At 35.9% G+C, this 16,388-nt stretch overlaps 1 protein-coding gene across 1 annotated transcript in view; it reads left to right on the top strand.

Annotated features, from left to right (window-relative positions):
- Nucleotides 1–14,247, top strand: part of LOC128092338 (diacylglycerol kinase eta-like) — a 30,188-nt gene extending 15,941 nt beyond the window's left edge. Inside the window, exon 2 of the mRNA XM_052705978.1 lies at nt 14,095–14,247. Coding sequence (XP_052561938.1) covers nt 14,095–14,247 — 153 coding nt within the window. The remainder of the gene's footprint in view (nt 1–14,094) is intronic.
- The last annotated feature ends 2,141 nt before the right edge of the window (nt 14,248–16,388 follow it).

Below are 16,388 nucleotides of genomic sequence, written 5' to 3'. Positions count from 1 at the left end.
CAAATTTCATGTCCAGTATCAAAAACCATAAAGTTTGATACCCATATTGCCCCAACTCTTACGGTCCGGCAAATGTCCCCCCATCGGAACATCCGCGAGCTTCCGGCCACTTCGGATTGTGGCCACTACTGCCGAAATGTCAAATTTCATGTCCAGTATCAAAATCATAAAGTTTGACACCCATATTGCCCCAACTCTTACGGTCCGGCAAATGTCCCCCCATCGGAACATCACCGGGGCCTCCGGCCACTCCGGATTGTGGCCACTACTGCCGAAATGTCATATTTCATGTCCAGTATCAAAAACCATAAAGTTTGATACCCATATTGCCCCAACTCTTACGGTCCGGCAAATGTCCCCCCATCGGAACATCCGCGAGCTTCCGGCCACTTCGGATTGTGGCCACTACTGCCGAAATGTCAAATTTCATGTCCAGTATCAAAAACCATAAAGTTTGATACCCATATTGCCCCAACTCTTACGGTCCGGCAAATGTCCCCCCATCGGAACATCCGCGGGGCCTCCGGCCACTCCGGATTGTGGCCACTACTGCCGAAATGTCATATTTCATGTCCAGTATCAAAAACCATAAAGTTTGATACCCATATTGCCCCAACTCTTACGGTCCGGCAAATGTCCCCCCATCGGAACATCCGCGGGGCCTCCCGCCACTCCGGATTATGGCCACTACTGCCGAAATGTCATATTTCATGTCCAGTATCAAAAACCATAAAGTTTGATACCCATATTGCCCCAACTCTTACGGTCCGGCAAATGTCCCCCCATCGGAACATCCGCGGGGCCTCCGGCCACTCCAGTCTAGGTGTTGGCCAGTTCCAATGATCGACTCCCGCGACTGGCATGTCTTAGCTGGTCCTTGCCTCCAAGCCATCTGCTCCCGGACCTCCAGGCCGTCTGCTACCGGGCCACCAGGCCATCTGCTTCTGATGTGTTCTCGTCGACGTCCAGCAATAGAATGAATTTTCGGGACCGACCGAGCCGCGTTTTGTTGCCTCGTCGACGATCCGAAAATTATGAGGTGATGTGGGGGGGTGGTTTTAGATACATCAATGTCACGTCTCTCGATTGACTGATTGGGAAACGTTCGTTCATCCAACCAGCGTGTGTGTGTGTGTGTGTGTGTGTGTGATCCAATCCAATACCCGCTAACCGGTAGCGATATTATGGGAAAGTATAGTTTGTATCAGACTTTGTATATGCCGAATGCTGATACAACTTATCTCAGTCCCGGGTATTAGGTGGTGATAGCCCTCGCGCTGCTTCCAACGACCCGTTTCAGAATGACAGAGCTCCTTGCGGTCCAATTCCGAGGTCGCTGGGCATTGTTCGGCCCCGCCTAAACATAGAAGCAAGCATCTGAAGGAAACTCGATCTATATTTAGACTTCCAATCCCGTCAGGCAAATCAGGGATCAGCGCGTATTTAATATGAGAAGATAACATGTTTCAACACTACGGATCAATTCACTGCTAGAGTGTAAACCTTCTGATGGCCGACTGCTTAGCGTCCCAGACCACCAATCCAAAGGTGTGAGTTCGAATCCCACCTGATTCATTTTCGTTTTTGTTCATATTCAAAGTTCAAATTCCTGATTCCAAATTTCAAAGGTACCGACCGGGATTTGATCCCTGAACCTTCTGCTTGTGAGGCAGAAGCCGTAACCATTAAGCCACGGAGCCGGTCGTTCGTTCATCCAACCAGCGTGCACCAAAAAGAGAGGAAATTTGCCGAGCGGGGAATTCGTCACGTAACGTTTTCGCTTCGCGAAAATTTTGGATTGACACCACGTATAGAAACCTTAGGACAAAGTTCTTTGTCAAAAAAAGTTTGATTTTGTTCACCCTGTGATCAAAACGTCAAATGCTGTATTTTGTAGGCGAATACCTGTTTTAACCCTAATCCAAAAATTTGGTATGAATTATTTTAATTAATTTTAAATGACATTTTTTTCCCAATCAAATTTACAACTACAATACTTCAAACTTACGAAAATTTCAAAATTGATACCTGAAAGTGTCGTCTTTTTGGCCAACAGGGTAAAAACTAACTTTGTAAAATGTTTGTTATAGAAAAAGTAAAACTATGGGAATAACTGCGATTGGCCAAAAAGTTAATTACGTAGGCTTATAGTCCATGAAATTCCCTAACTTTTGACCTCGGAGCACCTCGATACTCCCTCTAGAACAAACCGAGCAAAATCTACTAAAACTGCCTCTTAAGGGGTTACATACATTTTGAAAATCTCCAAATTTCATAATTCCGAATATTCATTAAATATTTCCAAAAGATGATTTTCAATCACTTTTGAAAGTTTCATGAAGGTATTTCATGATTAAAGTGAGTAACAGACGATTTAAGCTTGAAATTCTGCCATGCGCAAAGCGAACTGTCAAACATTCTGAGCGTTTTCTCGAAACACCGAGTTGATTTACGGGTGCCACAATATCACGAGATTGGATGGACCAAATTGGCTGAAACTTTGGTGTTAATACTCTCAAGACCTATCCTGTGTGCATGACCAAGCCCGATTTTGAAATTTAGTTTTTTGAAAAAACACAATCTAAATCTTAAATTGACTATTTTTTATATGATAAACAGAAACATATTTTTATCTTTTTTTCACATAACTTCTTCAAAATCGATCTCCTCAAGCACATGGGACTGGTTTCTTGAGTGAAACAGTGAAAACAGATCAAAAAAAATATTTTTTTTTTGTGTGTGCTCATACCAACCATTAACATGTCTGCCGATTTACATGTATGTAACCCCTTAATTTTGAATTTCAAGGCTAATTAAAAAAATAATAATAATGAAAACGTATGCTTTATTAATCATTAGCTCACATGCTGGTTTGGACACGCTGAATTGTATTAATTGACGCTGCCATGTGTCGGGGAGGACAAAGGTAATCACTAGGCTTAGTGATTTTTCACGCTCAAAAAATGCAAATTTCACGGGGACCTAAATTTCAAAACACCAAATTTCACGGAAATTTCGCGGAACGTGAAAAATGTTAAAATAACTCTCAAAATCTTATGTTAAAACTACAAAAACTACATTTCATGCTTCATTATTTATTATTTTTCAATAAACTAAAAAGAATTATTTCTAAATTTCAACGTGACGCAAAAAAAAACTTTTTCAAAAAAGTTTCCAGGTGGTTTAACGTCATGATTCGAATTCCCGGACGCTTCGAAACCCGGACACTTCATCTTGTTTTATCAATTATTTGGATATAAGTTGGCATTATGAATGCCAAAACTGTGTTATTTGATGAACTCCAACATCAACTTTCATTTAAAGTTTGTTTGAACGCTGTAGTTAATGCCAAAACAATTAAATACAATAAAATTATAAGTTTACCAAAAATGCGAAACATTTCACTTGAAATATTTCATAGGCGTTCGAAGCACCGGGAAGGCAAAGCAGAAATTTATGGTTACGATTTCCTTAAATTCTAGCAAATTTTTATATAAACTATCGATTGTTTTGATGTTAACAGCTTATTTGAGACCTAAAGAATGCCATTCACTAACATTTCAGTCCAAATTTGTGCGATTCATAAGTAAAATCGAGTGTCCGGAATTCGAAGCAAAAGTGTCCGGATTTCGAATCAGCTTTTATCAGTGTCCGGGATTCGAAGCACAACAAGTCATCTTAATTTTGAAATTCTGATGAAAAATTGTTTGAAAAGACATATTTTGCATGCATTTTCTTGAAACTGACTGTTTATACTACATCCTGATGATATTTCTACATTTCCAACTTATTACATAATTTTTTGCCAGCTATAACAAAAATGATATGCTACTAAGTGTCCGGATTTCGAATCATGACGTTATTGATGGGTATGCGTATTTTTATTTTTTGAACTGATTTTTGAATATTCGACTAAAAAAGCTTAAAAGTTTTCAGTGATGTGCTTCTACTTTATCTTTTTACATTTTATTGAATTTCTTTCGAAGCAAGACTTAACAAACCTTGTAACGAAATCATTAAATTTTTTATTCAAAATCAGAAAACATAAAAAAGTGGTATTTTTTGTTACCTTCCACGGGAACAATCCACCCAAATGATTATATATCGTGAAAAATAAACCGGAAACGAAATTTATAGTCTCCATATTTGTTTCTATGCTAATGGAATTCAAATTTTCATTCTAAATTCTTATTTCTGATATTTTTGTTATGAGAACAACTGCAATCAAATGATTGATGATATCATCTTTGTGAGAACTTAAAGATTCCGAGAATATGTTTTTTTACACTGACTGATTTTTGTTAACATCATTTATGTATTTGCAGCATTCACTTCTCAGTAAATGTTATAACCATTTTATGTTTATGTATTCTTAGAATTGTTTTTATCACGCTTTTTAATTGAAAACTAATAAAATTTACTCAAAAAAGACTTTATGGAATAAATTTTTTATTATGTTTATATTTGTTATGAATTGATTTGAGAAAATTTCTAAATTTCACGGGATTTCACGGAAATCTTCAAATTTCACGAATTTCACGCTGTCCGCGAAATCGTGAAAATTCACTAACCCTAGTAATCACTAATGCATCGTTGCTACCTGGGTACTGAAAGAACAAAAGTCGTAAACCAACTACGCGAGAGTCACGAAATCCGCTGACAACTCTGACATCCCTTTGGTAAGCAGTATTGATGACGTGGTCTAACGTTTAACTTTTAGTGGAATAAGTCAAGCGATGCACTGTCATCGAATGTCAGGGCACAACTACCACGAACTCTAGAATGGTTCAATTTAGCGACCAACTTTACATCACCCAGACTGCTGCCGCTGATGGACAGGACCCCTTTGACAATGCCCTTTGTCCGGGGCGATCGGCGTACAGCCGTTGATAAACATAACTCAATTACTTGCGCCACATTGTGGGACACATGCTTGGTTCAATGGCTGGCACCAAAAGGAGATAACGTGTCGTGTCCTGAACCGCGGAGTGGAGTGCAGGTGCAGGTGTGGTTGCTCGTTAAAGGAAAATTGCATTCAATACCACAGATGTGGGTGGCTGCTCGTGTTCTGACAGGTGTGGAGTCCGATTAAAGTGCCAATTGATGTATCGGGTTTTGATTGCCTGCACCTGGGGGCAATTCCTAACGATGAGTGACATTTAATTCATTAGCAAGTGTCACATTCCATGGCTCTATGTTTGGAAGAGGAGAACTTAAGTGCACATCTCGATAATTGGTCAATTTCTTTGAACTTTGTTTTTATTGAGAACATATATCAACCACGTGATTTCCACACATGTGGTAACATTCCAATTAGTCCTGTTACAAGTAAAAGAAAAGTCGTCACGGAAGAGAACCAAATCAGAATTCTATTTTTACCTATAACAACAGAAATTGTATTAAATTTCAATTTTGAAACAAATATCACTTCAGGAACCATGACAATTCAAGATTTTGATGTGAATTCAAGAACAAATAGTTCAGAGGAACACCGTATCAAAATACGTCATTATTTCACCAACTCAAACCAAATGAAATCTAAAGTTGAAATTCTCCTAAAGTTCCAAGTCTACGAATTCAACTGGAGGCATGTTTCTCTGTTTGACCCCCCGAGGGCAGGCAAGTCGTTGTTTCTGTTTCATGTCCAAGGAAAATTGGCCGCGATGACGTTGTATAAATTGGCTTTCTTTTATTTTTTTGCTTTGTTTCATGGGAAATCCTTGAGCTGGTTGCTTGCAGGGTGGGGGTTATTAAAGAGCTGGAATTTTAAGTATGAAGTCAGATTCTTAAACATTCGAGCGAGAAGTTTTGTGAAATAGTTTATTCAAAACAACTCAGCTTGTTAATGCATAAGTTTTGTGAGGATTGTTTATCAATAAATCAAACTTTGGATTATTAATCAATTTTGTCGGTTCCTGGAAATCACATCGATCTTGCATTTTGGCCAAAATAAAAACCGAAAAATCTTCGCGGCAATTGGCCAAAGCGATTTCAGGTCAGAACGCGTTTGACACAGGGACGAGCTCGACACTGTCGTGCTCACTTGTCGCTCGTTGTTTGTTGACGTTCCGAGCAAAAAGGCGATTTTAATGTTTGACCTTGAATAAACAAAAACGAGAGCACGCAATGTAAACTATAACAAGCACGTTTTGTTTGGTTGACCATTCTGTGCATTGTCCCGAAGTTTGGTTGAAGTTGGTTGCTGGAGTCCCGAGTTATAATTACAAATGTTTACGGTAGTCTAACTTGTACGTGCGTCAAACGCGTTCTGACCTGAAATCCTTTTGGCCAGTTGTCGCACTTACATCAATTTTCAGGGAGTGACAAGATAGCACGACAAGATTGAAACTTCTTTCATATGTACAGTGACAAAAAGGCACGGAGTTTTTTCAGATTTCGTTGAATATCTCAGGATTGAAATCGAATTTTGGGGATCTGTGAAGGTCAAAAGGTGAGGCATTGTGAGCTGCACAAAATGGCGTTCTCAACTCGACAAGTTAGCACGATGGCGACGAATTACAAATGTTTATGGTAATCGGGCATGTACGTGTGTCAAACGCGTTTTGACCTGGAATCCCTTTGGCCAGTTGTCGCACGTACAGCATTTTTTTTCTAGATTTTTTTTTTGATTAGTGAGAGTGAATCCCGCATACTCCGATGGACCTTATCAAAAAATGTCAAGAAATGTTTACGGTAAACCACTAGTAACCGATTCCAGATGTGCCAGAATGGGTATGTGAACAACGGCATGTCCATAGATTGACAAATCTTTCAATTTCATGAAGTTTGATGTGCAACATGATGGGGTTTCGTAAAAAAAACTCAAGTTGGCCGTTCATCTGGTACCCGGGAACCGGTTCCAGACTACCCGGAATTGATCAGTCCTACTTCCAAATGGTTCTTCTAGCCATCGTGTATTGTGTTTTTAGTAAGTTTTATGGATCAATTTCATTTATCGTAAGTGTATCACGCATAAACGTGAAAAATAGTAGAACATGATCTTTTCGGATGTTCTGGATTTCTGGCTCTGATATTTATAAATTTGTATGGCCGGGATTTTTGTAATCCTGGTAAATTGAAACTCTTGAATGCATGGACAAAGTCTATTTAAAATAAAAATTCAAAAAGAAAAGTCCATTTGCAAAAAAGTAAAGATTTGCTATGAAATTTTGTTGATTTTTTGTTCTTTATTAACATTAGACATTTATATATTAACTTGCAATAAAAAATACAAAATTTCACAAAAAGTTACCTATTCTGTTTGGAGTTTTTGTGGAAAGTTTGCAACAAATTTGCTTGGAAATCGGTCAGTATTTTTTTTTGTATCATAATTTTGTTGTAAATAGGGTCCTAAAGCCTTAATGAAATTTTTATATACAATGGTAAAAAACACGATTACAAACCATTTCTGATTTTTTTTTTAATGCTTCAAAATAAATGGACAAGAATAGGGGAGTGTGGGGCAATTTGGACACCCTAAAGAAATTGCTCTGCCACGGGCTCTATGGATATTTTAAAGAAATGTGGATGACACCACTGCCCATAATTGAAAATTCGGCTATTATGCCAAATCAAGTATTCCGAGAAAAACGCGTTTTAGTGTTTGTGACAAAATCTCCGTCAAGGCAATTTCCCATAAGAGTGGCATATTAGCCGTTTGGTTTTTCGCATCGGCAGCCAAGTCTAAGCACTATTTCAGTAAAATTCAACTTCCAGAAGATGCGTTGGAACATCCTCTACCACCTGGTGCAAATATCTCGTTTTTGCCAAAAGTGGATATTAGCCGTTTTTTCAATGGTGGGCAGACCACAGGTTAATAGAAATCATATTCGATAGAAAAATATCATTCATTTCCTTAAATTTTCACAAAAAAATATCGCAAAAATTAAAAGGTGTCCAAATTACCCCCACATTTTTGTGCGGGGGTAATATGGACACCCATATGGGGTAATTTGGACATGCTTCATGGGGTAATATGGACACCTTTTGTGGGGTAATTTGAACACCTTTTGTGGGGTAATTTGGACACATGATGAAGAATAAGTTTAATGTTTTGATTAATTAAGCATGTTTTTTATCCTTCAACCTGGTTTTTTAATTGCTTTATATTATGAAAGTGTATTTTCGCTCTCAATAATTCATTAACAAATAATGATTTTGTGACAGAATTATAATTCCATAGGAAGGTAACTAATAGTTCAGTGTAGTATAAACAATTAAATCATTCATTCTGAAACATTGATTAAAACATTGATTCTGGATTAGGCACAAGTATAGTTTTAAGTGATTAAGGTATTGTTTGGATTTACTAAACCAATCTCTATAAACAACTAATTAAACTGAAACGATCCATTTTTGAATTTTACATTCCGTAGCTCTTTAAGTTTAAATATTATTGTACACCAGCATTAGAAAATTCATTGAAATTAATTAAAAATAATCAACTTAAGAATCTAGTTGAACGCCAAATGTGCAGTAATCAGATTATCATCCATTCAAATATTTGAATAAATTTATCTAAAACTAAAAAAATAGAGGTTTTGTGAAGCTTCCCATTGCTCCCATTCCTTTTTTAGTGCTTTGACATTTTAAATCCCTCAAAATTTATCTAAATCCCTTTAAAAACTGAACCAACCATGAAAGTTACTTTTTTTGGCCTGACAGGTAGACTTTCAGGTATGTCCAAATTACCCCACAAGCCAAATTACCCCCATAGCATGTTCTATCAAAAATTGCAATTTTTGATGATAAAAATTGATAATATGCACAATATTTATACGTACATATCTCAGGCATCGTTCAAGCAACCCCCTTAAACAAAATCTGAATCAGAATCTGCCCTCAGAATTGAGCCAAAGCATCCAAAAATCGAGTTTTGGTAATTTTTTGGTCATAAATGATAATTTTACATGGAAACCCAAAAAATGATCAAAACTCGATTTTTCGATACTTTGGCTCAATTCTAAGGGCAGATTCAGATTCAGCGGGCAAAATTACATGGAAAAACATATATTTAAACAATTTGCGAACTTCGTTAGGGTGGTCCCATATGATTTTACCTTGAAAATTAGACTTTTTCAAATGAAGATATCTCGAGTTTAACAAGGGTTTCCAGAAGCGTTTATTACTTGCCAGTCTGCCAATTAATTACTCAAATTACTGGTCAAAAATGATTAATTACATTAATTACTTAATTACTTTTCACTACGATAAAAAACATTTAATTTAAATTTAAGTATTCATTTCAACGGTTCTAAGCTAAATTATTTATCACCTAAACTCCCAAGCTCGAGAAAAAGGGTGAATTTGTATGGAAATTCCACCTTTTTCTCGAGCTTGGGAGTTTAGGTGTTTTAAATAGCTCATTCGATAGATATTTAAAAAAAAATATGCTGTTTATTTTTTTGTGCCAATCTGGATGTTATGAATTTTGCGTACAATTTTTATTGAAAAAGGCTATAGGCGATCAAACGTCAAACATGCCCTCCACTAGAGGGCGCTGAAACTTTGTGTGATGTTTACAAAATATCCTACAGCGAATGAATTGGTTTGAAATTTGGAATTGTTTTATTTTATTATAAAATTGACATTTTGTTTAATTATACCCAGCGATGGAATAATCATCATCAAAAGAAAATCATTGGACGTTCATCAAGAGAAAAAATCCGAAGGGAGCATGGCTCTCCTCTCTCGCGCACGAAAGATCGGTAAAAGGAATCTAAAAAAATCATCATCTTGATTATTCGGCTGAACATCTTTTTCACTGCTACACTTGCAAGTGTAACGTCACACGTCGAAAAATGACCTGTCACATTTTGTAGATGGGCAATGTGTGTAAACAAAGTGAAATAAACATTCTAAAGTGGTGCTAACAAGGAAGTTCACAAAAAATCATCAGCAGATTGATTTTTTTGGAGAATTTCGGGAGCGATTTTCTTTTGCGTGATTTGCCTCCTCTCTCTTTCGCGGGTGAAGAAAGTTCGCCGGCGAAATTGATTTTTTTGCGATTATTCCATCCCTGATTATACCATTTTCAGGTAAAAAATAAGTAGCTCAATTGATATTAACAATAATATTTAATTTCTGCATCTGAATATTGGTCGATTTTAATTTCACAGAGTTTGATTTTTAACATTGAAACATTTGTCTCAGAAATATTTGAAAATTTTTCGGGGAAATAGCTCTTAATAGAGAAATGTTACAAGACTGTCAATTCCTGCAGATTATGAAAAAATATATTTTTATTTTTATTGATTTTTAAATGGCTATCACTTGAAAACTTTGTTTTTATCAATGTATAAGTATATTTTGGTTTTAAATATTTGATCCACACAAACTTAAAATAATTTTGACTGCCTATTAGAAGGAAAAGCATAAAAAATAATCAATTCTAATGTAGTTCTTGCAAAAAAAAAAAGAAACATATTTTCATAATTATTACCCCCTCTCCGCCTACTTAATAAAAATGAATAGATTTCGGATTCACAAAACATTTTCACTGGGTAATATATCATGGCGTTGCCTTTTGTTGGTAATCAGCTTCGATAAACAACATGATTAAAATAAATTTTAGGAAAGTTTTAGGAGAGAACTATGGTGAATAAGGCCTTTCTCATACAGAACCAGTCTATTTTAATCTTTGTGTTTCACTCTTATTTGAAATTAATAAAATACTGTTATAATAGATTATATATAAAAAGTAAATAGTGTTGTTGAAGAAGTACAATTTAAAATAATCAATTATTTTAATTACTCAAAATTACTTTAATTACCAATTAATTACTTTCAATTACTCTAATTGCATGAATTACTAAGTAATTAAAGAATTACTTAATTACCAGCTGAAAATCAAAGTAATTATTAATTACTTGCCAGTCTGAGGCCTTACTGGAAACCCTTGGAGTTTAAAGAAAAACACCTCTGAGATTTTTTCAGCGTTTTTAGTGCTAGATCTCCTCTTTCAAATGCAACCTGGTGCTTAAATTTTGGCTTGCGCCTTTTTGAGATATTTAAGTTTTAAATTTGCATCTTTTTTACCTTAAAAAGGCTGTAACTTTTGACCCTTAAGTCCAAATTGACATGTCAACAAATAAAAATGTTCGTTTTTTAGAGCTGAGCAGTTCTCTAGGATTTCGGTCATTCGATTTTTTTTGTATTTTTTAATCCGACTGAAACTTTTTTGGTGCCTTCGGTATGCCCAAAGAAGCCATTTTGCATCATTAGTTTGTCCATATAATTTTCCATACAAATTTGGCAGATGTCCATACAAAAATGATGTATGAAAATTCAAAAATCTATACCTTTTGAAGGAATTTTTTGATCGATTTGGTGTCTTCGGCAAAGTTGTAGGTATGGATATGGACTACACTGGAAAAAAAATAATACACGGTAAAAAAAATTTGGTGATTTTTTTATTTAACTTTTTATCACTAAAACTTGATTTACAAAAAACACTATTTTTAATTTTTTTTATTTTTTGATATGTTTTAGAGGACATAAAATGCCAACTTTTCAGAAATTTCCAGGTTGTGCAAAAAATCATTGACCGAGTTATGAATTTTTTAGTCAATACTGATTTTTTCAAAAAATCGAAATTCTGGTCGTAAAAATTTTTCAACTTCATTTTTCGATGTAAAATTAAATTTGCAATCAAAAAGTACTTTAGTGAAATTTTGATAAAATGCACCGTTTTCAAGTTATAGCCATATTTAAGTGACTTTTTTTTGAAATAGTCGCAGTTTTTCATTTTTTTAAATTAGTGCACATGTTTGCCCAGTTTTGAAAAAAATATTTTTGAAAAGCTCTATATTTTGTTTCTTCGGACTTTGTTGATACGACCTTTAGATGCTGAGAAATTGCCATGCAAAGGTTTAAAAACAGGAAAATTTATGTTTTCTAAGTCTCACCCAAACAACCCACCATTTTCTAATGTCGATATCTCAGCAACTAATGGTCCGATCTACAATCTACAAAAATGAAACATTCGTGAAATTTTCCGATCTTTTCGAAAAAAATATTTTCAAAAATTTTAAATCAAGACTAACATATGAAAACGGCTGAGATATTGACGATAGAAAATGGTGGGTTGTTTGGGTGAGACTTAGAAAACATCAATTTTCCTGTTTTTAAACCTTTGCATTGCAATATCTCAGCAACTAATGGTCGTATCAACAAAGTCCGAAGAAACAAAATATAGAGAATTTTCTCAGCTTTTCAAAAATATTTTTTTCAAAACTGGGCAAACATGTGCACTAATTTAAAAAAATGAAAAACTGCGACTATTTTGAAAAAAGTTACATAAATATGGCTATAACTTGAAAACGGTGCACTTTATCTAAATTTCACTAAAGTACTTTTTGATTGCAAATTTGATTTTACATCGAATTTCGATTTTTTGAAAAAATCAGTATTGACTAAAAAATTCATAACTCGGTCAATGATTTTTTGCACAACCTGGAAATTTCTGAAAAGTTGACATTTTATGTCCTCTAAAACATATCAAAAAATAAAAAAAATTAAAAATAGTGTTTTTTTGTAAATCAAGTTTTAGTGATAAAAAGTTAAATAAAAAAATCACCAAATTTTTTTTACCGTGTATTATTTTTTTCCAGTGTAGTCCATATCCATACCTACAACTTTGCCGAAGACACCAAATCGATCAAAAAATTCCTTCAAAAGATATAGATTTTTGAATTTTCATACATCATTTTTGTATGGACATCTGCCAAATTTGTATGGAAAATTATATGGACAAACTAATGATGCAAAATGGCTTCTTTGGGCATACCGAAGGCACCAAAAAAGTTTCAGTCGGATTAAAAAATACAAAAATTAAAATTGAAGAGAAAAGACCGATTTCGTAGAGAATTGCTCAGCTCTAAAAGTGCTCTTAACATCACTTTTCTCTAAAACTTAACCCTGAATTGCCACGTTCAAAAAACTGATTTTTGAAGGTTTGCTCAGATGCTTTCTATAAATTTGGTCATAGAAGGCGTAGATTACGAGATAAAATTTTGTTGTCTTCGACAAAGTTGCTTGAATTGGCAAGCCCAACAACTTTTTACAAGACAAAAAATTCCCAAAAATATTCCTGTAAAGTTAGATTTTGAAAATCACCCTAATCGTGAACCACCCTAATTTTCAACCAAACCAAAAGTTGCCCCTTTCCATATGCAACAACTCTTCTGAAGACACCAAAGCTCCAAAACTTAACCATTTTTCGGAAAATCCATTTTCCACTTAATTTTGCGATCTGGACCACTGTGCACTGTCCATATTACCCCAAAAATCCCTAAAAAAAATTTTATGGATCAACTATGGTCCCTTGGAACGAGCTGTCAAGAAGGACTTTTTCCGTCAAGAAGGACCGCGAAGTATTTTTTTTTTTAAATGATTTAAAACCCATTCTAAATCCTTTGCGGGCGTAAGGATCATTGTACTCAGAAAAATAAGCTTTATCGTTGTGAACAATAATATCACAAATCTAAGCTTCATTTTAGGACCCAATTGTTGGTAAAATACTTGTGATAATCGGCCTGAGTTCAATCCCAGAAGGTCCCGGTGGCATTTTTTGTGACGAGATTTGTTGTCGTTAGCTCAGTCCAGTTGTAGGAGTCTTCTCCCTGGGTCCTGTCTCGGTGGAGTCGCTGGTAGGCAATTGGACTCACAATCCAAAGGTCGTCAGTTCGAATTCCGGGGTGGATGGAAGCTAAGGTGTAAAAAGAGGTTTGCATTTGCCTCAACAATCAAGCCTTCGGACACATAGTTTCGAGTAGGAATCTCGCAATCGAGAACGCCAAGGCAATGCTGTAGAGCGAATAATTTGATTTTTTGACTTGTGATAATTAAACATAAGCATATCGAAAAGGTCCCAAAACTTGCTAATACTCTATCCAATTTTAAGTCTTTGTTCAATTTAAGCTCCTTTGCAAAACAATAGTTTGCCCTGATTCGGAACCACAAGGCCTCTCCTTTGTTCTTCCACCAATGCTCACCACGACCCCTTTGTAAAACTTTGTCCCCTGCGCTGCTTTGTTTAGTCACTCTCTAACTCTCTGTATGTGCTCCTTATTTTCCACCCTACCCCACCTCTAGGCGGCCTCTAAGGAGGGTTACCTGATGAAGCAAACATGGTCCTTCCAGCGCTGGAGGCGGCGCTACTTCCGACTGAAAGGCCACAAGCTGTACTACGCCAAGGATTCCAAGGTAAGTTTCAATTTTCCTCTTTTTTTTTTTTGCTCTGTCTGATCCGGATGACAAAGGTCTGCTGGGGAAATGACGGGCCCTGTGTTGTACTAGGAAAGGCCCGGCAGCAAATTAAAGGTGAAAAAGGTCTCTTGCTGGATTAAAGGAGAACAAGGAATTTGCTTTGTTAAAGTTTTCTCAGAACTGTTTTAAAATGACAAAAATATCACAATAACAGAAACCTTTTCAAATCTCCACCAACCAACAATCAGTTATCATCTGCATGCGATAGCATGTGAAAAACCAATTCAAAAGCGCCAATTCTCCCGCTGGATAAAAGGACGATTGCAGCGGAATCACCGAGCAAAGAACCAAACAGGTATATTCACGATTCGATAAGCAAGATTGAGTAGCCATTAGTGGAAGGGACCACGGCGGATTGGCACGTGGTTCACTTTTGCCTTCGGATCACTAACGCTAGGGGATTGTAGGGCTGGATGGGCTCGATTTAGACAAAATTTGGCCGGCAGCGAAATTATGATAAAGTATTGTTTGTGAAAGGCTACGCGCTGCTTTCAATGAACCGTTTTAAAATGACAGATTAAATTTCCGAAGTCATTGGGCATTGTCTAGCCCCGCCTGAACATAGATCAAGACTGTGTCATTCAGATGTCAAATTCCATCAACTCCAACTTCCCTTATTTTGAAAAAGGAACATGGCTCCTAAGGACACGGTGGATTGCTGGCTGCGGTCTCGGTCTAAGCTGGAAAGCGTTTTTTGTCCCTTCCGATCGAACCTTTCGTCCAGTCCAGTGTGTTCTATTAGCAGTGGTGGCCGGCACCCCACCCACCCACAATAAGAGGGTCTGCCGGGGCGACAAGAACCACCGATGATGGAGTGTGGGAAATGGCCATAAAGAGCTGTGTCGAGGAAAAACACAGAAATGAACGCCAATAAACCGAAACGAGCTGGTAAACGACCGTGAACGAGAAATCCTTCTTTTTTCCCAGAGTAAATCTAGGAGAGTTGTTAAGGGCGGGTAACTATGTGCTAAAGGGGAAGCTTTGGGATAAGGAGGAGGAGGGTGGGGGAGTTTTATCACCTCAATCGATGTTGGCATAGGTTAACAGCGCCAGGTGCGAATGGGGACTCGACCGTGTCCACGGGCTCCAAATCCGGCTGGTGATGGGGGATCGAACGAGCTCACCGAGAATGTACAAATTAAAACAAATTACTCCTCTGCCATTAGAGCAAGGCGAGCGCCAGGAATTCACGGGTTTTTATTTTCAACCTTTATGACCATCATTACCTGGTGCACTCAATTTACGGTATAATCGTTAGATGGTGTTGATTTTGCCAAATTATGCAGGATTTAAATTCAATATAAAATAATAACTAACCGTTCTGCGGGTAATTTTTCTGAATTGATATAAAAACCAATCAGATCTTATCAAATCTAATCGAATCTAATCAAATCTAATCAAATCTAATCAAATCTAATCAAATCTAATCAAATCTAATCAAATCTAATCAAATCTAATCAAATCTAATCAAATCTAATCAAATCTAATCAAATCTAATCAAATCTAATAAAATCTAATCAAATCTAATCAAATCTAATCAAATCTAATCAAATCTAATCAAATCTAATCAAATCTAATCAAATCTAATCAAATCTAATCAAATCTAATCAAATCTAATCAAATCTAATCAAATCTAATCAAATCTAATCAAATCTAATCAAATCTAATCAAATCTAATCAAATCTAATCAAATCTAATCAAATCTAATCAAATCTAATCAAATCTAATCAAATCTAATCAAATCTAATCAAATCTAATCAAATCTAATCAAATCTAATCAAATCTAATCAAATCTAATCAAATCTAATCAAATCTAATCAAATCTAATCAAATCTAATCAAATCTAATCAAATCTAATCAAATCTAATCAAATCTAATCAAATCTAATCAAATCTAATCAAATCAAATCTAATCAAATCTAATCAAATCTAATCAAATCTAATCAAATCTAATCAAATCTAATCAAATCTAATCAAATCTAATCAAATCTAATCAAATCTATCTAGTCTTATATAACCAAATCAATATTTTGCACAATGTATGCCATTTTCACACTCCTCATAACTCACGTCCAGTTGAAATTCGTCATAAACCGTCTTAAATATGCGCCCGCTAGCCCG

This window comes from Culex pipiens, chromosome 1, assembly GCF_016801865.2.
Source record: "Culex pipiens pallens isolate TS chromosome 1, TS_CPP_V2, whole genome shotgun sequence".
Taxonomy (NCBI): Eukaryota; Metazoa; Arthropoda; class Insecta; order Diptera; family Culicidae; genus Culex; species Culex pipiens.
Note: the sequence above shows the minus strand (reverse complement) of the source record. Positions and strands in the feature narration are given on the sequence as shown.